The sequence below is a fragment of the Tachypleus tridentatus genome, chromosome 5 (assembly GCF_004210375.1).
Source record: "Tachypleus tridentatus isolate NWPU-2018 chromosome 5, ASM421037v1, whole genome shotgun sequence".
Lineage (NCBI taxonomy): Eukaryota > Metazoa > Arthropoda > Merostomata > Xiphosura > Limulidae > Tachypleus > Tachypleus tridentatus.
This window is the reverse complement of record NC_134829.1, coordinates 34,453,341-34,478,596: the sequence shown is the minus strand read 5'-3', so window position 1 is coordinate 34,478,596 and position 25,256 is coordinate 34,453,341. Positions and strand designations below refer to the sequence as shown.

Sequence of the window (25,256 nt, the reverse complement as noted above, 5' to 3'; positions counted from 1 at the left end):
TTACAGATCACATGACACAAGCAAAATAAAAATCAAAGTAGTCTCAGATTGTTGATAGGAGATAACTTTGAAAGTTAAATGACCTTAGATACTAAGGCCAAGAAAGGTTATCATCACACAACTGAAAACTTTGATTTACCAATGCATACAAAAATGACTAAATGAATGCAAAAACATTCTTTAAAATGATTAAAAAAAACCCAAAAACATCTTACTTAAGGTTGTAGAAATTTTTTAATATTAGTACACAAACCTAAACACACAGGACAAGAACTACAATCACAGTATAGATATTTATATTCTGTTGACTGATATATCATTAGTATCCTTTTTATTACATTCAGAGTAGTTAAAATGTCTGCAACAGATATCAGGAACTGCTAGGCTTCAATATTCTCAAGAAGAAGAAGAAGAAATATTTCCAGTATTGAATAAGATGTGCAGGTAATATAAAAACTATGAAGAACACTTAGAAGCAAGAACCAATTGCTAACGCAATACTTTTTTGTCATTACCAGTGGAATAAAAACTAAGTATCCCTGGAATTTAACAATTATTTCTGTAACAATCTTTGTCAAAAAACAGTGTTCACTAAAATAACAATTGTATCACAAAGAACACATCATATAACTTTTGTATATGTACAAGGTAAACAATTATATAAGTACTTTTGCTATCTAATTTAAAAAAAATATATGTTTTGTGTAATTTGAAAATTTATTCCATAACAGACATTCTAACAGTTAAAATTATCAGTTAGAGAATGCTAGAATGTTATTTAAATATCATCTGTTACATATTATCTTCTTAAATTCGATATTCACTGATGGGACTATAGCCATGTAATTAATGTAAACACTTATAAATGCAACAAAAGTGTGGAAACTCAGAAATTGTTGTGCTCTTACTTTTCTTAGTTCATTTCTATCCATTCCTGGATGTTTCAAAATAACATGTGACTTGAGAAGACGAAAATTCTGGAACTCTGTGTCACAGACTGGACACTTGCTTTGAGAGACCAGGTGTTTCTGTCGGTGATGCCAGAGAGAGGTGCGAGATGGTGCCACAAATTCACAAAACTCACAAGGGAAAGAGATCTTTTCATGAACCGTTTCTTGGTGTCGTTTTAAGCAATCCTTATCGAGAAAAATTAAGTTATAAAATATCAGACTAATTTATTCCAAGCTTCTGAATAATAAATAAATCTACTTTTGTGTCCTTTCTATGAACATGCTTTAAAAGTATGATTTCTTCAACTTGATTAAATTTCATTCTTTGCAGCAACTAAATGAATGTAGTTAAATTATACACCAGTGTGTGGTTTCCATCTGATACTTAATCTACTCTTACAAAAAAAAAGCTGTTGGCCCTAAGTGTTTCTTTGGCTGTACCAAAGATTAAAGCACTCTATGCAATTTTTATGTGTACAATTTTTGAAAGACAATGCAGATGGATGTTATGTGCTGATACTGTGCTTATGATATCAACTTGACTGACCATAAATTTCTGACCATTTACAGCTCAGATATGATGAGTGCCCCTGAGTGCATGTATATTTAGAAATTAAGTGATACAATCTAAAAGTTCAAGTACATTGAAGCAGTCTCTTATAGATGATATTCTTGAGTAGACACAAATAATAATAATAAAAAAGAACTACAGTGATACACACTTAAACTCCACACACAACTTCATAGAAACACAGGATGAAAACTGGTCAAATAAAGCACTTCCATCACTAGTCTACAGAGATCCATCCAGTGTAAGTAGTCTTATATAAATTCCCAGGATTTAGTTTAATAGTTATACACACCACAAAAATGTTATATATATACATAATGCCACCAAATCACCGTAGATGGAACAGCCTAAAAAGTTATTACAAAATGTTCCATCAAACCTACTGCCCCTAAAGGTTTTTGTAAACATTAAAAAAAACCCATCAAAGAAACTAGATCTGATCATTTACATCCATATATAGTAATTATCTTTCTTTTCTGCTCCTCTTCACAAATTCTGAAAAAAAAAGTGAGATATCTAAGTTTACCAGTGTATTTATTGTGGCTACATATTCTATTATAATAATAAAGGTAATACTGAGTTTCTACTTACTTATAAAACTTAATGAAAACCAAACTTATTTATAAGTTTGAAGATTACACTTTCTGATAGAAACGTATGATAGGAGCAACAAACAAAAATTAATTATGACAAAAAGTTTACTGTGAGGTATGTATACTTTATATAAAAGTTTTCAAATACAATTATGATGCTGAAAACTGTGTTACATGACTTTAACCATTTCTTTAACTTTGTATCTTATTAATCTTTCTTTATGATAACATATTTTAAAAACTAAAAAGTTCCCTCACCTTTGATACTGCACTGTAGGAACACTTGGAGCACTTGAAAGGCTTATTTTCCTCATGAGTTAGTAAGTGAGGATCCAGGTCCGTGACTGTATGAAAAAGTTTACCACAGTGTTGGCACTCCACCTTACCGAATGCTTCTAAAATTTTACTGTACAGAGCTGTTGTCAGTTGCTTGTAATTCAATGATACATGGAGACTGAAAGGTGGCTTTTTATCATCTTCTGTGACAGCTGTCACCTAAAATTGAATTGGAAAGACAATTTATTAAACCAGGACTGCAAATCACCAAGTATTTAAACCAACTTAAGTGGAAGCATAGCTTTAATTTAAACTGTAAGTTTTATAAACTCTGTACCAAAATGATGATCATATGATAAAATCTACAAAAGTGTATCAAATACAATAATATCTTCAGAGAAACCTAGAAACACAGTTTTTTGTCAATCACGTGTCACAAAGTTGTTGTGAAAAACTGGGTGAATCATTTTCACTATGCAAGCAATCAGATGAATGATTTGAGTATGGAAGCTATTTTAATTTTACTGTTTATTGCCATGAATGAAGGCTTAACTAAGCAAGAGGATTGGTAATACAATACATGGAGTTGATGCCAAAGGTAGCATGGGTACTTCTGCATCAGAACAAATTGTGTGATATGGCTCAAAACATTGGACATGACATTACTGGGTACCAAAGACATCACTAAGTATTGCTGCACGTAGTCCAGGTCCAAATTCTATTTGATGGTGCTCCAAATCCCCAGCTGGTGTCTCAAAAAACCAAAATCAAAAAACCATAATTGATATCATACTGAAATGGCAAACATTCCTGTGCCTGTAGGCCCAAGCCCTGAATTTTTTATGCATCTAGCAAACGTTTCTGCTGGGTACGTCTGCCAGTTTTATCCTAATTTTCATTCAGTGACTAGGCCAAAAACAAGGAACTTATACACATATACATAAAAAAGAAGTACAAGTCATATAGTAGGTGTGAAGTAATAAGTATTCTGGTTAGTGAGGCAACAACTGCTTCAAGATAATCTGCAAAGAGACTGGAAAACATTCTATCAGGTTTACTTTCTACTCAATATCTTTACACATGAGAAAAACATTTTTGATCATTCTCCATTTTGTATGTAAGGGGACTATAGAATATTATTAAGAGGTTTACTTTAAGTACAGAGTCAGAAGCTACTTGGTTTATCTAATGAGACAACAGCTTTTCAAACAGATCACATACAGAAAATATTATTCATAGATACGATTCTTAAGTTAAGGTTTGAAATACTCAGAATGAGAAACTAATAGTAAGTTGTGATCAGTAAAGCTATGTAAAACTCAAAACTAATCTGGCAATAAATAGAGCTAATTAAATATATGTTTTTACTTAGGAATAGAATGCATTGTTTCATTAATTTGGTACTGCCCTTATTGTTAACGATATTTTTGGTCATAATCCTAGTAACATTTCTTAAGTTTCACCTGGCTTAAGAGATTTAGGTTTGTCCTAAATATATACAATATGTTACCAATGCAAAACAGTCTTTATAATAAAATAATAAGAAACAATACACCAGAATAAGATTCATGATAGTTGATTTACTAAACAGCACAATTAATATTATTAATACAGTAGCAATAAATAATACATTGTATTAATAGAACAGAGGATCATTTGTTGTTTGCTCGAGGTACTGTCATAGAAGAAAGTATCAGAGGGGTGAGACATATACATTTGATAGATTATAGATTATTCACAAATCGTGAAGAAAAAAAACACACTCTTACTTGGATAAAATTATCATTTCATTTACCACAATAAACATTTTAATTACTATGTTTGAGTTCTAGAATGATTGATAACTCTCTCGTCACAATGTGACCCAATTTCAATGAAAACAATTCATTTATGTAAAAGTAACAACATTCTGTGAAAAATATGGAAATGATTGAGAAAAATGGATATCATTTTCACATCCAGTGTACAGGAATTGCTGTAGAAAGTGTAAAAATTGTAAGACAACAAAACTAAACATATGTAAAAGCTACCAAGAAGGCCTCTCCAAATTTTGAGATAATTTCCTAAACAACTTTACAAGGCTAGTGGAAATGTTTATAACTAGAATAAAGAATAATTCTCCTTTGTATGAAACATCTAAACTTTTCCACCAACATTATTCAGTCATTTTATGTTTCTTATTGTCATCATTTTCATGTTTCTCTGAACAGTTAACATAATTGTTAACCTATATACAGCTTAATTAGAAAAAAGGATATTTTTATAGTAGTTTTGGAGCATTCTAATATAATGACTAACATTTTTTGAAGCTACATACATCAAAATTTGTAAGACTGAACAAGGCTTAGAGAAAAACAGCTTCTGATTTATATGAGTCCCAATTTGATAATGCATCTCCTAGTTTTTTTTCTGTTGCCATATATATTGTATCAAAAGTAATTAAAGTGTAAACAACAGACACCTCCCATCTTAACCTAACAAGACTTCAATAAAATGAAATATCTATAAGTTCACAAGAGTAAGTGAGGTAGAAGTCAGGTATTATTTATGTTATAGTCTGTAGGAAGTTGTTAATATGTTCTTTTATGACTTACTGGTTTATTACCACAGCTTACTGTTCAGAGTACAAAGTACTGCAATAAAACCATAAAACAAACATATGAAAACGTTCAAGGTTACAAGTGTGAAATTAAGTAGTTTGGAACTATTTAAATCATATTTGCTGAGGAAAAATGGTTATTATATTCAATTTATGTATTTCAAATTTTCATTTCACTGTACAGTGTTGATCTCTCTACAGGCCTGAGAATCAAGTATGGTGTTAAGGTAGCAAAAATAAATGAGAGAAAAATTATGAAATTTTACCAAGAAACAACTTTTAATATTCATTTGAAAGGTTCTAATAATTTTCCAAACAAAATACAAAACAGTAAGGCAAAAACAAATATTTTTTTAATTTTTATCATAAAAATCACCTTTCACTTTTCAGGATCTTCAGAAATTCAGACAAGTTTTTAGTAGAAATACTTTGTTAAAAAGTTTGATTTTTTCTGTAAAACAAATTTTTTAAATATTTACTGAAAACTTTTAAAATTTTATAAAAATATGCTTAGTAATTTTAGGGTTTTAGCACATATAGTTTCATAGTTCCAGACTGTCTGACTCCATTTTTCAAAAGTAGAAATGTAATTTTAAGAAGATTTTCTTATTTCAAGGTTACAACAAAAAAACATATATACTTGCTATAGTTCTTACCTGTTCATCATCTTCACAAAGTTCTTGTGGGATATTGACATACTGATTCTGTGCAACAGACCCACGAGGCTCAGGCAAGTACCAGCTTTTGTTAATGGACTCTTCAAATAACTGATCCAAAGTTTGAGTTTCTTGATGTGACTCTGTTGTTGCTCGTTGATTTTGAGGATGTTGTGGATTTAAGCAAGTCTCCTCATTACACTGGATATCTAATTTGTGATGACTAAAGTGATTTTTCAGTAGGACAGAGCTCAAAAACATAGATTCACATACATAACAGATGTAAACTATCCGATGCTTGCGGTGGTGATTTTCCAGATAGGATCGTCTTGAAGCAATGTAATCACAAAGAGAGCACTGCATAAAACTGGTATTATCTCTAATGTCATGAACAAAAAGGTGCCTATCTCTGTCAATTTTCTTCTTGAATTTCCTATTACAGATATTACAAACATGCAGAACAGACATGTTACGATCAGCTTGAGTTTGAAAAAGTGCTAAATACTGCTTGCCTGACGGTCCTTGGTGGTATTTTCTGATATGATTTATTAATGACTTGATAGTGTTGTAATCATTATGACAGAGCTTACACTTGTAGCGAGTATTATTGTGGATTGCCTGTAATCAAAATTAAACATATACTACAATGAATGACAAAAAAAGAAAGCTTATGGTCCTTCATAATGATAAAAAGATATTTAGTATTTACACAACTCTCAAACAATATTATTCCTTAACTAAAGTAGAGTCTCCATATTATACTTTTTATAATTAAAACATTCTTACATCCAAAATCCACACATTTTCATTCCACATACTTCCATCTAATATTTAAATCTAAATACATGTATGGAATTAAATACGTCATATTAACTCATAGGTGGTATAAAATCTTGATAATTCTGTCAAGTAACCTTAAAACCTGATATCAGAAACTTCTTGAAGATGAGAAATCAGAATTTAATGAAGCCAGTAAATACAACACTCTGAAGACAAGTCTTGCTACAGATATACCGATAAAGCAGAATTGGTAATGACTGACAGAATGGAGAAATGTAACATAAGCTTGGAATTCAAACATTTGTTGGAATACAACCTGTACGAATTCTTTGTACACTGATAAATGCTGAAGCTAGAATGATAAAATGTGGTTACAAAGTGTTCCCAAACCAATGTGTGATATGATGTTGAAACACATGGATGATACCAAATGTAAGCTGAAGAAGTTACTGAAGTTATCAGAGTTGGATGCTTAAAAAAAAGTGCAGAACTCTTCTTTTGCATCAACATGACCAGTGAGATATAAAACTGAAACTGTCAGTGAGCTTCTGGGAGTAAAGAATAGCCATTAAATTATAAACTACATAGTAGATAAACCATAACTTTGACAGTAGAAATATGAGAGAAAAAAAAGTGTATGTGGTCATTCCAGCAACAGTATGTGGTCATTCCAGCAACAGAGTCAAAAGCTGAATAAGCCACTAAAATAATGAACAGCTGGTATTTAATAGCTAGAAACATTGCAAGTTGATGCAAGTAAAAGGCAAACATAGTTATACTCAATCGTGAAGCTTAAACCAAAGAATCTGAATGGATTGTCATTCATCGTAATCTATAACACAAGAAACATTGCTACTGGATGAAGAACCTTTTCGATCTTTCTCCATGCCTAATACTGCCTACACAAAAGTTCCTCAAAAAGGTAGGGGGGATGGTAAAAAATTCAATACTAATGGAGATCTTTTAATGGAAAAACTTCAGGTAAAATCAGTTATTAGACCATGGAATTAGAAGATTAAGTCAAGTCAATTTGATTAATTGCCTTATTCAAAACCTCATTCAGGGGTAGAACAGCTATTTTATTTAACAAAATTTGTGAGCAGCCAAAATATATTTCATATCATAAAATTCCTTCATCTCTACAACTGTGTCAAACAATATACACATAACACAGAACTGAGCCGTGTTCACGTTATACACTGATGGCAATATTTTCTAAATTGTGTATTCTGTTGTGTGAATTTGGTTAGGATACAATCCCAAATACTTACCTTATGCTTTGTAGTGTTAAAACCTTGATGCTTTCCACAAACTATGTCAAGGAATAGGATCATTGATGAACAAAACTAAGATCCACATTTTGTGATGTTTTTGCTTATAGTTTAGAAAATATTTAGAAATATTTAAATATGTATTTAGAAAATACATATCCACCTTATGGTACTAAAAGTATACAAAACACATATACCCTAACTAAGTCACAGCTTGTCATATGAGTTGAATTACAACTGTATCAGAATCAGACTTCTACTACAAGTCTTGTATGGCAAGTAGGATTACAACTATGCCAATATCAGACCCAGGACTCCACTCCTGTGTGGTATGCAGAACTATATTTGTGTTAGTACTAGATCACTCCCTTGAGTCTTGTACGATGAATAAAATTACAGCTGTATTGACATCTGACTCCTCATTTCACTCTTATACAGTGAGTGGACTAGATCTGTGTTGTGACCACTATAGATATCTGTAAGTGATGCTTCTAATTTGTGGACACTCTGAAATCCATATAAAGGTAAAAAGGAAAACTAAAATAGAGAATTCACAGCAAAGAAACACCACGATATAAAGAAGTAAAGATGAAAACTTTAAATATTTTCTTTTTATATCAAGAAATTAAAACTTGTATAATATTAAAATTTGAACAATAAACTACATTTTGATTCCAAGTATATGAACACACATTGATATCAGTTGTATAATCATGACATGCACACACTAATCATCCCTTGTGCACATAGGGTTAATTAATATCACACATTTCAGTTCATTTTGGTAAGATTATAGCGAGATTAATACTAGATCCAATGCATTCAGTGTGGTGAATATATTATAGCTGGGTTAATATCAGTTCCCCCTCTAGTTCTGTGCAGTGAGTAGTATTACACATGAGTTGATGTCAGATCCTATCCTGAGAAATTGAGCAGTGTAAAGTTAAGAGTATTACACCCAAGTTAATATAACACTTCTACCCCAATTGTTTTGTGGTGAATAGACTTATAAATCAACAGAATCCAGGCATAAACCCATGTTCTGTTAGACAACTATATAAGGCTATATAAAATTCATGAGTAAATACCTCGTGTTCTGCTAAGTGACTACGATTACAGCTGTAAAAGTCACATTTTGGACATCTGAAGTAGTTTCCTGTATGTTTTCTCATATGAGTATAGAGATTTCCTTTAGCATTGAAGGCTGATGGACACTGCAGACACTTGAATGGTTTCAAGTTTGTGTGAGTGACACAATGCAGACGAATATGGGAGAGTGACTTAATTACCTGTAATAATATCAAGCAGCAATAAATAACTAGAATAGTAATTCACATACATTCTGTTTATTTCCACATCATACATAAAGTAATTACTACGGAAAACAAATTATCAAAACAAACTTGTTTTCAGATACACACTACTCTGTTTCTTATATGGGATATATTCTTAGTATATTAATTTTCTTTATATCTATGCTAAACCTTTTCCTTCAGATAATTAATTTGAAAATAAACATTGCTATAAAAATGAATATCTTAAAAAAGTTTTCATTCACTTAGAGAATTACAGATTTAATGCTTGATGTATATATCACTGTATATACTAATTTAAACTAGTTATGAAATAAGAACAAATGATGATTAACTGTATTATGACAGGTATCTGTATTTTACACAAACTTGCAACCGTTGTGGTATACATACCACAACTCTGAAAGTATTTTTTGTATCCTTATGAAATTATGTAAGCTTCTGATAAACGTTTGTAAAGAAAAATTCAGAAATTTTATTAAAATATTTTTTACCAAAATTTCTGCTCAATTATATGGGATTATAATGTTAAGTAAAAATTATTTTAAACATTAAGAATGCTTTTCATAATCTGGAAATTTTCAAATTTCTTTCACACAATCCCTAAACCTCCCAAATAAATAGTAATTTTTTGAAAAACTTAATTATCTGTCATATTCTCTACTCAAACTCTATATGAGATTGGTCAATATGACCGATCCTGTAACCATCCAAAAAAATTGAACTAAATTTACCTAACCATTTTCTCTTTCTAGAATGACTTCAGGTTGTAACATGAAATTTGATTTCTTTATTCTAAATACCTTAAATATTGTAACAGCACACAAATGTTTATACTTAAATTTTATTGTTTTTTTGCACTTTGAACTATGTTTAAACTAATTTCCTGCTGTAAAATGAAATTATCAAGTAAAAGTACAGCCCACATTACCTTATCAAATTACATAACACATGACCTACTCCTGAAATGCTTGCAAGCATACCCCCATGAAAAATGTTATTATTATTATTATTCTTTATTTTACCTAATGTAAAAAAGTTTCTATTTTTGCATTTTTTTTATTTTACTTACTTTTATAATAATAAAAATAAAGAAAACACAAAAAAACGAGAAATAAAGTACTTACCTGGGTCATCATCTTATAACTGTCGACCATCAAGGACACATAACCTTATTTTTTTATACTAATGGTACTACTGCAATAAATATTTTTTATTTAATTAAATAATGCTCCAAAGAATACAGAATAATGACATGCAAAAAGCAGAATATGTCAGATAACTATTCTGGCTTTCTAACAATGTGACAAGAACCATTAGAAATTCAGTCAATGTCTTTCTCATGGGAATAAAGCTTGAACTGGAAGCAAAACTCACAATTATATGTGCAGAAAACAACACAATATATAATAAATTACTTGGTAGATTGAAACTTTGGCTTTCTCTTGGTTATAAGTAATATAATATTAAACATCAGAGGAAACTATTGGCAATTTCTAGGTTATGGCTTCGAAACCAAATAAGATTGTAAGCTATAAAAATTGTTTTGTCTGAACTATATTACAATGAGTAATTTATGTTGAGTGCTAAAGTTTACAGAAAGGTGGTTAATGAATTACAGAAGAGAGAAGACACAGATAAGAAATCTTACAATTTTCATACTAGGGAAGACTGAGGGTTTTTTAAAAATATTTCCTCACAAAATTAAGAAATTGAAACTTAAGTGATATTAACATTTATTTTGTTAACTATGATTTTTCCAAATTTGTTTATATATATATATTGAAAAAGCAGTTTCCTTAAATTTTGAACTTAACTTTGTAAAAGGTTGTGATGAGTACTTTCATGCACCCCATGTGAAAGGGTTAAAGAATACAATGTAAAATAAATTCTACTATTGAAATTATGATGTGTGACTCTACAGTGGTCAAATATACAGAATGATATCCAAGAATTACCCACCTTCTTGCAAACATTGCATGAGAAAACAATGAGCTCATTGCTTTCTCTTCGTTTGGGCCGTCCAGTTAATTCAGTATTAACTTCTTGTGATACCTCATGTCTTACAAACATGTCATCAACACAACTGAGATCAACAGCATTCACCTTCTCTTCAAATTCTGCTTGTTCTTCTTTAGAATTGAAAATAGGTATATGGAAAGGATCCTCTCGCCAGTTTCTCTTAGGCTTTTCATCAACTGCCATAGGATCTTCAACAAGAACTGCAAGATCAAAAAAACAAGTAGATTATTTAACTTGATATACATTTGATATAGTTAACAATCTTTTTAACTTCTGTATTTTTATTGAAAACTTAAATGAAGAAATTGATAATTACTGGAATTTTTTTTATCACAGCCAAAGTAACATATCTTGATATTCTACATTGACATATGCTTAGAATGATGCTCAATCAAACAATTTTTTCCAATAGTTATACCTCTTCAGAGTTTAAGAACTGCTATTCACATCTTATATATACTGTGAACCATGGTGCTTGTCCAAGTGTTTATCTGTCTTCCATTTACAGTGGCAGGTTTACATGCTGTACTTCGAAAGCTAAGCATGCAGGTAAACATTCACTTTTGAAATGACATGAGAACATGCACAAATAATGTTAATACCATATTTTATTCTGCAATTAGGATATCTTACAGTAAGCTGTCAGAAAGTAATTACACTATTATTCACATTTCAAAATATGAGGTAACTTAAATACTGAATATATTTGTGAATAAATCTTTTAGTTTATTAAAAATAGGATATTTTGTATGTAAAAAACTTATATGTTAACTAATAAAGACTGCCAAATTTTGTAAGGATAAACATACTATATTGAATGTTGGACGTATTAAATCTGTAAAGACTAAACAAGTACAAACAGGTTATGCAGTTGGTCAAATTGAACAAGCCCATGTTAAATGAGTTAAAAATAATATATCAGTTACTTTTATTACAGAAATTAATCTGAGAAGGACAGAGATGCCCAAGTAACTAAAATCAAACAAGCTTTTTAAATAAACAGTGTGTGTCTTCCAAGGCTAAATGAAAAAAACAAAATTCTACATTTTCAATGCAAATGTGAACAAAATATCGAACAAATATGACTTCACCCTAACCATGCATTATTAATTTTGTCAGAAAATATTCAACTCCTTTTGATAACTGAAGACTGGTTGTATAGTTCTGTTGAAATATTTCAGAGGTTTGAGTCACCACATTGAGATATAAAGAATCAGTCAGTTTTTTGTTTATAAATAATTTGCCAAAAAGATTTTCTTTAACAACAAAAAGAAGGGACTTTGTAAAATCAAGGATTAGTCCAATTCATGCTAACAGCACCCACTACTAAGATGATGATGTCTGGTTTACAATCATTAAACTGAAACCAAAGTGTCCAAGCCTCATAGTGAAAATATTTATTAAAAACAGCTTTTTTAAGATGGTTTTTCAAGTCTGATGGGAATCTGTTTCAGTGTTTATGAAACCAAGTTTGTAAAATTACTCTATGTAACAAAATTTTTACTTTTTCTTGTTCTTGGGCAGAAAGTGTTATTTCCCAATTGCTTATGCCTAAAGTAAATGGAAAAGACCTATTTTTCTCTTCAAACTTTGCTTTTGTGACCTGGGAACATATAACAAAAATATGATGGGAGACTATATTTGGGGGCTAATACGTGAAAGTGATTTATATTACAGTCATAAATCTTGAAAACCTACTCACTTCTAAACAATTTTGTTCATTTTTGTATAATTTCAGTAAAATACATGTAAATCGTGATTCATATGTTGTTTTATTCCAACCTTATGTAAACAAAAATGTGCAAATTTGCCTGTTTTTACATAGAAAATAGGTTAATTTCTAAATTTCATTATCCAGGTCACAAAAGCAAAGTTTGAAGGGAATAATACCCATTTTCTGTACTTTTACAACATAAGCAATTAAGAAATAACACATACTATCCGAGAACAAAATTTGTGTTACATAGTATAATGATAGGCACTCATTATATCATGGCAGTTGTAAATATGTTTATTAAAACTCTTTACATTGATCTTTAAGCAATCAAACACCCACCAGTGACCTGACTTTTATATTCAACCAAAACCTATTATGAAGGCATCTAAGTTATTTAAAAACATTAAGTAAAAATAATATAATCATGACCAACTTTTGTTACCAAAAATAATTATTTGTGACTTTTAAGAATTATTCATAATTTTTTTAAAAAAACTGAGCTAGATATAGTGTATAAGTAACAAGATAAAAAGTGATGTTTACCCTTGATAGAGTAATTTAAGCCTTGCATTTGAAACTGAACTTTTTAAAATTGCCAGAATAATAATCTACACTTACTTGTTGTTAATATAACACAAAACATAGAAAAAATGTTTTTCATATGAAATTAAGCTTAATAATCACATTTTATTTTTCTTTCTGGAAAACACAATTATAAAAATCAGTTAATTCTTCAAGAGATACAGAGTTATAGGGGTTAAAAATTAAAATTTGAATCATAGTTTGACCAAATGCTTTTCCATTTTAACTAAGGAAGTTTAAATGTTATACATCATGGAATTATTTCTTATCAGTTATCATACAGAAAAACATGTCAGTGAAATATATTAGTTTTTATGCAGTCAATAAGTGAATTTCACATTACTTACTGGATGGAAAGTGAGACAAATGTGTTTTTTGTTCAGTTTCTTCACCATTTTCTGTTTCAAGAGTGTATTTTTCATTCATGTGTTCCCTATTAATTCTTCTCCTATTGCTCCTGCCTCTTCCTCGACCACGGCCTCTTTTCCGATTTCCTCCTCTGGACCAAGGGGGACTGTCAATAACTGAAGAAATGGTAAAATCTGCAGTCAAGTCTGTATCAACTTCTTCGTCATCTTCTTTACAAACTTCGTCAGTTCCTGCTTGAAGATCAGTTGGACCAATTGTTTTTTCTTTATCATCCTGTCCATTAGAAAGAACTAGAATTAAAGATAATATCACAACAATATATTTGTACTTTTGTATTATCATAAAAAATCTGAGGTTAACATATTTGGCATAACAATCTAATTCTTAGAGATCATGAGCAATCTTTTGTTATACATATTTAACAAAAAAATGACATTGCAATACAGTTCTTTTGCATATACACACACTAAGTCTGACAAGGACTGCAGCTGTAATCTGGTTACATCTCTTGCATAAATGGGGATCAAAGTGTGCATGTCACGACATCTCACACAGTGCCATTCAACACGTTATTAATGTACTTGATGTCAGAGTAATCAACTATTCATTTTACCCTACATTTCTGATTTTCCAACAGTTCATGACAGAGGAAAAAGATATATATAGGAATATTGGAAAAAACTAAGTACGGATTTCAGAGCTTGTTTTAAAGGTTGTTTGAGACAACTAAAAACTTCGTCAGATGAGCAACTTAAGCCTGTGCATTATCAGATGGAATACTTGTGCTACAGAACAGACCCTTACTCAAAACAGCATTGCAGGCAACTGTAAAATTATCTATGCCCCCAATTCTCAATCAAAATCATCAGTAAATTCCTTAACTACAAACTTAAAAATCTGAACCTCCAGAAAAATATTTTTCAGTCCTTTTTTTTTTTTGCTTAAAAAATTGTACTTTGTGCAAGTCAAATGTTGGTGTAATCCACCAAAGGAGCTAAAACTTTAGGAAGGTTTGCTCTCGTGATCAGCTAATAATACTGTTTGTGCCACTAAATAATCATTCATGGACAAGCTGTGCATCTGTGCTTCTCATACATGTAAAGTTTGCATGGAGTTCAACCGAGTGTGAATGGCTATGTGTGTTAACAAATACAGTAGATACAGCTCAGTTAGTTACATTACAACACACACAATGTTTGTATGCATATATAAGGGTAGGTGGGAAATTGCAATAAAAATGAACACTAATAACATGAATATATAGCTAGATTAATTTCTTGTATATATATATATGCTTAAGACAATTAAACTAACATGGTTGTCTCAATTTCTGACCAATAAACCTTTGTTAAGAACTACAACAAACAAATTTAGAAAATCAAACTCAGAATTTTCATCATTAATCACAACAGTCAAAACACTAAGCCCATTTCAATTACACATGTATAGGTCTAAGGCTAATATCAGATATGATCCAGAGGTAGGTAGGTAGGTATTTCATGTTTATTGGCACAAAGCTACTAGGCCAGTATTTCTTAATCTGGAATCAATCGAACCCCACGGGTTCGGTGAGTCAGTCTCACGGGTTCAGCAGAGGTCAAGACACACACATTGTGTAAGTGTCCGTTCCGTTCACCCCACTCATATGATTCATGCTCCACTTGGCCATCATTGGCTGCAGCTGATCACTTCACATCACTTGGCCTTAATATCTGTGCTGCAGGGAACTTTGTGCACTTACCAGTCAACTTGTAACTGTAGTAATTGTGCATCATTTGTGATTTTTTCCTAATCTTTCAATCCCTTCATACTAACTGTCGAGCAAAAACAGAAAGTGGTCAGACGAATACGTGCAATATGGATTCACGTGTATAACGAAACACGATGGGAGTCAGCGTCCTCAATGCATGAGTTGCAATGCCAAGTTGAGCAATTCTAGTCTAGCAAAACTCAGAGAACACTCCCTAAAGCTACATGGAGATGGGAAATACAAGAACACAACACTTGCTGAATTCAAGGTAAAGAGAGCCAGGTTCGATGAAAAGGCTACTTTGCCTCTGTTCTCGGCTTTGTAGCCATCAACAAACCGATCCTCACAGTGTCGTACGAAGTTGCATACTTGATTGCAAAGCAGAGCAAACCACACACCATTGGTAAAGCACTTGTAAAACTAGCTGCACTGAAAATGGCGAATATCATGCTGGGAAAAGCTGCTGAAAATAAGTTATCCCAAATTCCTCTTTCAACTGACACCATCAGCAGAGAATAGATGACTTGAGCGAGGTGACATCTTGGCTCAAGTAGTTGCTGATCTGATTTCAAGCCCAGCAAAATTCAGCCTTCAACTCGACGAGATCACCAACATTTCCAATCTAAGCCAGCTTGTTGTATTCATGCGCTATGTGAAGAACGACGAGATAAGATTTTTTTATTTTGTAAGCCTCTTACAACAAAACTAAGGAAGCCAATGTGAAGAAACTTGTGGATTACTTCTTCAGAGACAACAATTTTTTGTTGGATATGGTTTCTGCAGTTTGTTCGAACAGAGCTCCAGTCATGCTGGGACGAAATTCTGGTTTTGGTGAGCTGGTGAAAGCCGATGCACCACATATCATTGTAACCCACTGTGTTCTGCACAGGCATGCATTGGCAACAGAAACCTTGCCTTCAAAACTGGCAGAAGTATTAAAAATTGTAGTGGAATGTGTGAACTTTGTGCGAAGTAGTGCCCTGAAGCACCGCATCTTCAAAGAACTGTGTAATGAAATGAGCTCTAGATTCAAGGTACTTCTGTACCATTCTAACGTTCGGTGGTTATCCTGCAGAAAGGTGCTAAATCGTGTTTTTGCCATGTGTGTGGAATTAGCCCTGTTTTTGCGAGAGCACCAACAATGTCATACAGATTGCTTCAAAAAATCTGAGTTCATTCTCATTTTGGCGTACATGGCCAATATCTTTAATACTCTCAATCAACAGATGCAGGGCGGTGGAGTCAACATCATCGAAGCGGAAGAAAACCTGAAGGCTTTTCAAAAAAAGCTACCATTATGGAAACGACGAACAGAGAATGATAACTTCGCAAACTTTCCCCTGCTGGACAACTGTGTAAGTAAGATCGAAGATGTGAATGAAATCGGAGACATTTCTGTACCCGGGGAATTGAAGCAAGTAATTGCCATGTACTTAGAGGAGCTCGTAAAGTCTCTCGATGAATACTTCCCCACCAGAGAGACACATCCAGCATGGATGAGATAGCCATTCACGTTTAGTGTTGCGAAAGCAGATGTCAATGATGAATACCTCGATGAAATCATTGAACTTCAGCAGAGCCAGGTTCAATAGCAACTTTTCAAAACCACAACACTTTCAATGTTTTGGTGTCACCAAATCGTAATCAAATCAAAGAAAGCCCTTGATATACTCATACCGTTGGTTACAACATATCTTTGTGAGCAATCCCTTTCGAGGATGGTAGACATAAAAACGAAGAAAAGGAACGGATTTTGTTATGAAAATTATATGAGAGTGGCACTTGCCAAGTTGAAGTCATGCATTTCTGAACTTGTTTCTGAAAGGCAACAGTAAAAGTCACATTGATTTGCAGTAAATATTCATTGAGTTATGTTTTTGTTTTTGTGTTAAATTCATGTTTTGTTGGTTTTGCTCTTTGAACACAGTGATATTGTGTACAACTGATGCGTGGTTCATTTTGTGCACTAATAAAATATCTTCTTATGTTTTGAATTTGAAAAAAATCATTTTATTTTTCCAAGTACGAAGAGTTCAGTGAATGCAAGTACGAAACTTTCGGGGTTCAGTACCTCCAACAAGGTTAAGAACTACTGTACAAGGCTATCTGTGCCAAACAAAATGTAGTATGCTATAATGGTATATGGAAATTAAAGTAAAAATACGTAAAATATGTAAAATTAAGACCTGCCAGGAAGACTGAAGCATTAAGTTCAAACTTACTGTCAGTCACCTGAAGTTGGCCTTTCCAGTTCTGGGTGCAGGTCAAAATAAAATTAAAATGTGTAAAAAAATCATGCTGAAACAGTATATAGTCCAATAAAAACCTTAAGTTAAAAAGATCAATGGCTCTTAAAAATGTAAAAACATGAGTGAGGCAGCCAGTATCACCTATGACATTGGCTAATGTCAAGGGCAAACCTACCTTAAAAATATGTTTAAAATGGCGTCGTTGTTCTTGGTTGTAATAACAGCATGATAATAAAATATGTATGATTGTGACCTGAGTGCCACACATACCACACATCGGTGCATCAGCACCAGATAAAATGAAGTGGTGAGTTAAAAAACTGTGACCAATGTGTAGCCTAGCCAAAACAAGTTCCTCCCTTTGATATTTACAGAAACAAGATGGCTAAAGAGCTAAAGAAGGCTTGATCTGATATTGCATGGTTTGAATGTGATTTAGGGCAAGAAAAATGGCATACAATTTGGCAGTGAACACAGAAACTGTAGAGAGGATTCTGTGTGCTACAACCGAACTGTAACAAACCATGGCAGAATCTACAGTCACCTGAATTTGAACCATCTGTATATATGGGAATGGATGGATTGTTTGAAAGATGTTCAGCAAATAAAAAGAGATATTTCCAATCAGGAGTACTGGCCTTCCTCAGATGACTCAAAGATAGGTTACAGTTGGGGATAGTAATTAGGCATGGTGGAAGAGGCTGATCTGTGGATACTAATATGCTATTCAATGATATATCCAATTTTTTTTTATTGTGCCTGGACATGGAGACTAAAAGGAACAATGGCAAATTTTCTATTTTAAAAAAGTGTGGCCCACTGAGGATGGAAAACACAACCCCAAGAATGATGGTGTGATAAAGAGCAAAATTTGGAAGCATACATAAGAGACAGTTGCAAATGACAAATATACAGAGGGGGTTCATGAGACTTCACATACAAACTTTGGACTGGAGAAGTATGAAAGATCCCAGTGCAGAGCTGAAGCCCCTGATGGTGGATAGGATCCAGCATTTTCAGTGCTGAGGTTCTGGCAGGACCATAAACCATAGATCCATGGTCAAGTTTGCATCTGATAAAGGCACGATAAATTTTAAGCATGGAGTATCAATCCACTCCCCAAGAGGTGGAAGAGAGGATGCGGAGGATGCTCAGTGCTCTTATACATTTGACACGAAGTTGCTTGATATGGGAAATAAAGTTTAATTTACAGGCAAATATAAAACATAAGAACTTTGTCTCAGGAATGACAGGAAGTACAGCATCATCAATACGAAGTTCTGGATCTGGATGAATACTCCCCGTTGGCAGCAGAAATGTACACAAATAGTTTTAGAGATATAAAGTTGAAAATCATTTGCTGTGGTCCACTTAGGTATATAATTGATTGCAGTTTGTAGCTGCCATTCAATAAACCTCTATGTTTAATGAATGACATGTAGATGTGAAAGTCATCAATGAAAAGATCATTTGTAACTGTAGAGGATTGCTGTTCACTGATGGCATTAATCTTTATAATGAAAAGTGTGACACTCAGAACACAGCACTGAGGGACTCCAAGTTCCTGTGGGAAAAAACGGGAAAGTGTTGAGCCCACACAACCTGGAATCGGTAGTTCATTAAAAAATGCTTAATAAAAAGCAGCAAGTTGTCATGCAATCTGTATAAGTGAAGGTCTTGCAAGATGCCATATCTCCATGTTGTATAATAAGCTTTCTCTAAATAAAAAAAAAAAAAAAGAAACAGGATGTTGTCCCTTCAAAAAGGCTTCTCAGACTGATGTTTCAAGGAAAATTAAGTAGTCTATCATGGAGCGTTGTCTTCAGAACCCACGATGAGTGGGTGAAAGAAGGTTGTTTGAATCAAACAAGATGAGCATTAATCATTCTCTCCAAAGTCTTACCGAGACAACTCATTAAAGCAATGGGAGAGTAGTTCAAAAGAATCTTTGGATCCTTCCCAGGTTTAAGAATAGGGAGTAAAATAGCTTGGTGCCAAGCATCAGGAAAGATATACTTCTGCCATATCTGGTTAAAGACAGCCAGGAGAATAAAAAAGAGGGAGGAGAAAGGTGTTGTAGCATCTCATAATGTATATCATCAGGTCCAACTGATGTATTGCCAGACTGATGAAGTGCAAGTTTGAGTTCCACCCATGTAAGAGGGTGATTGGAGTCATAGGGATGATCAGTCGAAAAGGAAAGAGGCAGATGTTTAACTCGTGTTTTAATACCTAAGTTTGAAAAGCTAGATACATGAGAGAAACATTAACCAGAAGTTCTGGCAATACTCTGAGCACCAGCAACTTCATGGCCATTGAATATTAAGATAGAAATGGGGCAGAAGTATACCATCCACTCACCTACCAGATCTTATCTCACATGACTTTTGAACTAGTGGTTGCAGAAATGCTGGAGGTGTATTTAATCCAAGATTCCTTCTGGCTTTAATGTCTAACTCACCAAGCATGTGCACAGGCAAGCTGAAATGCAATGCAGTTTGAAAGCATGGTATATTTATGATATTTATCCCAAGCATGTTTCTGAGCTTTTTGTGTTATAGAAAAACCAGAATTACACCAAGGACAGGGATCCCATGGGAAAAATGTAGAGGTTTTGGGAATGCACTAAGCAGCTACTTGAACAATACAGTTACTCACTGCTGCTACACTTACATCATATGATGATTTACATAAGATGGCAGGATCAAGTTCCAAGAGAGCAGTGAAAGAAGGCCAATTGACCTGGTCCAACTTCCACTGAGGCACACAGGTCAGGTGACACTGATCACAGCCAATCTCTCTTAATATGACAGGAAAATGGTCACTACCCTGTGGATTGATGTCAACCTCCCAAGAAAAGCAAGTGAAAAGCAAAGGAGAACAGATAGAAAGATCTATTGACTGACTAAGTGCATGAAAATAAGTGTAAGAGCCAGTATTGAAGAGAGACAGGTTGTGATTCAGGAGTATATGCTCTATATCATGATCCCTCACATCAATACTAGAACCACCACAGAGGGGATTATGCCCATTAAAATCCCCCAAAATTAAAAAGGGGGTTGGCAGTTGCTCAATGAGGGCATCAAGGTCTGATGGATGATAATTTTTTCCAGGGTAAGTGCAAACTGTGATGGTATGACCCAAGGAGATATGGATGGCTACAGCCTCCAAGGACGTATTCAATGACAAGGACCGAGTGGGCACATGTTGATCAACCAGAAGTGCTACTTCCCCATGTCCTACACACAACCTGCCATTTTGGTATAAGGAGTATTGTCAAATCGTGACTGTATTAGTAAGTTTCATAATTGTTTTCTGCAAAGAAAGACATCTGGGATGATAAAAGTCAATCAAATTGTTGATGCTATTCACAATCGATTAAAAACCCTGAGAGTTCCATTGGATTAGCATGACCATTTTTATTTATTTTGGAGGAGAGGATGGGAAGGAGACCTTCTGTTTGCGACTGCACTTTTTTTCTTTACTGGATGTAGGTTGGTCACTCTCTAGTGATCCTGCTCTGGATCAAGTAGGCAGGTAAAAGTTTGTATACATACGTTCCAGTGATTGAGGGCAAGAACAAATGGGTCGTTTTATTTTTGGGGTGTCAGGAGAAGAAGACCCCATGGAAACACCTGGGCTTGAACAAGGTGAAGTTGGGCAATGACTGGAAGATGTAGTAGGGACAGAGATAGAAGTTGATGTGTGTGTGTTTTTTATAGCAAAGCCACATTGGGCTATCTGATGAGCCCACCAAGGGGAATTGAACCCCTGATTTTAGTATCGTAAATCTGTAGACATACTGCTGTACTAGTGGGGGCTAGAAGCAGTTACTGATTCGTTAACTTTGATGATTTTGGAGGGTACTAGATTAAGATGTGCTGTTAAGAATTCTGTAGGAGGCACAGAAAGGTCTGTCTGGACTCCTACTGTAGTAGTGGAATGGATTACAGCAGTATAAGTCCGATATGGAATTGGGAATAATAATTTCCAAGCCTATGGGTAAGTAATATCATGAACTGCTTCCTTCCATTTGGGGCAAGAAGTAAAATAGGAAGGATGTGAACCATTAGAGTTAACACAATGAAGTTCTAGTTGGCATTCAAAAGCATCATGGTTGACACCAGTACAACGGGTGAAGGTCAAGGAACCACAGCAAGATGTTTTCAAGTGACCAAATCATTGACAATGAAAACATCTAACAGGGTTAGGAATATAAGACTGTACCTTACAATTCAGATATCCTGCCTTGATTATGGTAGGAAGACGTGATGTTGTAAATGTTAATATTAGAACATTTGTTGGTTCTAAAATCCTATCTCTACGAGTAAAAATTCGGCGCATGGCTGTAACACCTTGGCTGCTGGAACCTACTAGGATCTCTGACTCTGGAATGGTCTTTAAATCCCTCTCAACTAGAACTCCTCTGGAAGAATTCAAATTGGAATGAGAAGTAACCTCAATGGGTATATTACCCAATGGTCTTCGATTTCAAGAGGAGTTTAGAATGTTGTGATGAAGCTGTTTCCACTAAAATGTCCCCAGACCATAATTTTGTTACCAATTTAGATGAGCCAGTAAGCCCTTCTGAACCTTTCTGAATAAAAAATGGAGACATCTGCCCTAAGGGTTTTTCAGTTAAAGAATGTATAATTAAAAATTACAAGACAGATTCAAGTTGTGAGTTTGACCGTACAGAGTCATCAATGAGTGGTCATTTGCCAGTAGTCGGATTCTTCTCTATGCTGTCATGCTTGTTTTTTTTTTTTATTTGAGCGGTATCCATAATAAAAAAAAAAAGAATATTTCAGTGCCCATTGACCTCACCCACTATGGAGCCCTATGAGGGGTGCACTACAGTGCCACATAAGGTCACTGCAATAACACCAGGGTTTCGTGAGCACTATACCCAAATACCAGTATCAGACACAATGTTCACTACACCCATTGAGGACGTCCTACGCTGGCACTCAGTTGACCCTGGCCTAAATGGACTAGCTGACTGATATTGGAAGGGCCACCCCCCAGACTGCCCATCTACAAGAATTCAAGGCCAAAGTGGTGTGTTGGAGTTGGACCTCTCAAGCACCAGAATCCTCTCCTCCTTTCCAAGGGTCACCATGCATGGCAAACATGCAGGTGGATGCTTAGATCCCAGAGGAGGTAAACTGAAAGTAGTACAGAACCTTCTCTGGGAGGTCCACTCACGACATACAGGAATCCACCTCGAGGGGATTATCTAGAGTCTAAGAAAAAAGGGAGGCCTAGTTATCATGAGAAAAATAGAAAAAATCACCAATTAAGCAGAACACAATAATGATAACTACAAACAAATTTTATTAAAGTTTTGATGAGTATACAAGAGAATAACAATAAATAAAAGGCTAGCAGTGTGTGTGTGTACAAATGAATGTATTACAGCAAAGTAGTATGCATGAGGGTTCTGATGCAAATCTAGTCTTGCTATACGAGGGCTGTTCAAAAAATACGCGAACTGTTTGAATTGCATGGCTCCAGTTGGTTCCAGGAGAATCCGCTTGGTGTTGCTAGGTTCGCACAAAGCAGCTGATTACGACGCCATTTCCCGATTGCAGATATCTTCATTTGTCTATTAGCTACGTGGTTTTAAGTGAAGTGCAATTTTTTCGTTTGGCGGATTTCAGAATGAATGACCTGAAGGAGCAACGACTTGCTGTGAAATTTTGTGTTAAACTTGGAAAATCTGCGACTGAAACTTTTGCTATGCTTAACATGGCTTACGGTGATGTTGCTATGAAGCGTACGGCATGTTTCAAGTGGCATGAGCGTTTAAAGGATGGTCGACAGTCCATTGAAGATGATGAGCGTCCTGGACGTCCTTCCACATCAACTGACGACCCACACGTCGACAAAATCAACGTCCTGGTGTGGGCAAATCGACGTCTGACTGTCAGGGAGCTTGCTGAAGAATGTGGGATATCAGTTGGATCTTGTTACAAGATTTTGACCGAAAAATTGAAGATGCACCGCATTGCTGCGAAATTCAGCCCTCAGCACTCGTGAGTTTTTGGCCAAACACTCGATCACTGTTCATCCCCACCCTCCTACTCACCTGACCTTGTTCCTTGTGATTTTTCTTGTTCCCCAAACTCAAAAGACCCTTGAAAGGAAGAAGATTTAACACGATTCCCGAGATTAAGGCAAATGCGATGAAGGAGCTGGAGGACATTACAAAAGAAGCGTACCAGGACTGTTTCAACAAGTGGAAACACCGTTGGGATAAGTGTGTGCACTGGGGAGGAGAGTTCTTTGAAGGGGTCCCAGACCTGTAACTTCTGAATAAAGTACATTTTGTTTTATGACGTCAGTCCGCGTATTTTTTGAACAGACCTTGTACACTCTACTTTCCTGTATTTGGTGGGTATCAGGTAGGTAAAGCTGGTTAAAATGAAAACATTGAATGTGATTGGTCAAGACTGTTTTTTCTGTTTAAATGGTTTACAGGTTACTGACTGTTTGCTTCCTTAAGATACGATCTAACATAAGCATGGTTTAGGCTTACTTTTTCTAATGTAATAAAATTTCTTGTGAAATAAGGCATCAAACATTGGTTGAATAAAGGTGTAAGATTACCAAATAAACATTAGTTGTACTTTTTGGAAAGAAATAAGATGTAAAAAATATCATAATTCTTGTAATTGGAACTTTTTAGGGTTTTTAATGGATCTTTTATGAGGGACTACATATTTTGTTTTCCAAACAACCTTTGATACAGGTCAGATTGTCTTTTGGATGACCTAAAAGTTTCTTTAAAATTAAGCCCTGCATTTGAAGGTTCTAAGATTTATTCATATATAAAATGCAAACTGTATGATGAACAAAAGTATTTTTATTTTTACATGAAACACCAACTTACACTCTGACCTGTCAGAATCTGAGTCAGACTAGTGTTGTTAATTCAGAGATATCTTGAGAACAAATACTTTTGTAAAATAGCTCATTTTATGTGTACAACAGATTTGTGCATATTAATAAAAACTAAAATCCTGCCAATTTTATATAGATACACACAATCATTTTAGAATTATAGTCAACGTTGCTTCCATAACACAGGGGTAGTACAGGAATTTATGTTACCAATAAATCATATGTAAATGTCAAAAAACCATGTTGCAAATATCCACATTAAGATTTTAATCAATATTTTAAAAATATTCTAGTATTCAACTCTAAGGGACAGAGAAAAAGCCTAACAAAAAACAAGCAAATCCTCAAAGAAAAGTTAACATTATCCTAAACTTAAAATGTATTTCTGACAGACACTTGTACCTGATCACAAAAAGCTTTCTCAACTTGTACTGACACAAGTTTGGCACAAGTTTTCACTTAACACTAGCCTTGTTTTTCTCACTTATTATTGCAAACTAGCATGCAGCAATCCTGCACCAACAGGAGTGCAACACTAAACCTATCATAACTAATGCACTCTCTAATCGTACACATACAAATCATTTTGAGATTGGTCATAACTAATCATACCAATTCACAATGGAGGTGGGAAGGATGGATGTAAAATGTG

At 34.0% G+C, this 25,256-nt stretch overlaps 1 protein-coding gene across 4 annotated transcripts in view; it reads right to left on the bottom strand.

Moving 5' to 3' along the window:
* LOC143250909 (zinc finger protein ZFAT-like) overlaps nucleotides 1-25,256 on the bottom strand; it is a 51,879-nt gene that overhangs the window by 11,341 nt on the left and 15,282 nt on the right. For all 4 annotated transcript variants that reach the window (XM_076502082.1, XM_076502083.1, XM_076502084.1 and 1 more), the window contains exons 7-12: nucleotides 13,678-13,972; nucleotides 10,972-11,231; nucleotides 8,785-8,985; nucleotides 5,646-6,263; nucleotides 2,373-2,609; nucleotides 909-1,136 (exon numbers count right to left, since the gene is read on the bottom strand). In XM_076502082.1, the coding sequence (XP_076358197.1) occupies nucleotides 909-1,136; nucleotides 2,373-2,609; nucleotides 5,646-6,263; nucleotides 8,785-8,985; nucleotides 10,972-11,231; nucleotides 13,678-13,972 (1,839 nt within the window). The remainder of the gene's footprint in view (nucleotides 1-908; nucleotides 1,137-2,372; nucleotides 2,610-5,645; nucleotides 6,264-8,784; nucleotides 8,986-10,971; nucleotides 11,232-13,677; nucleotides 13,973-25,256) is intronic.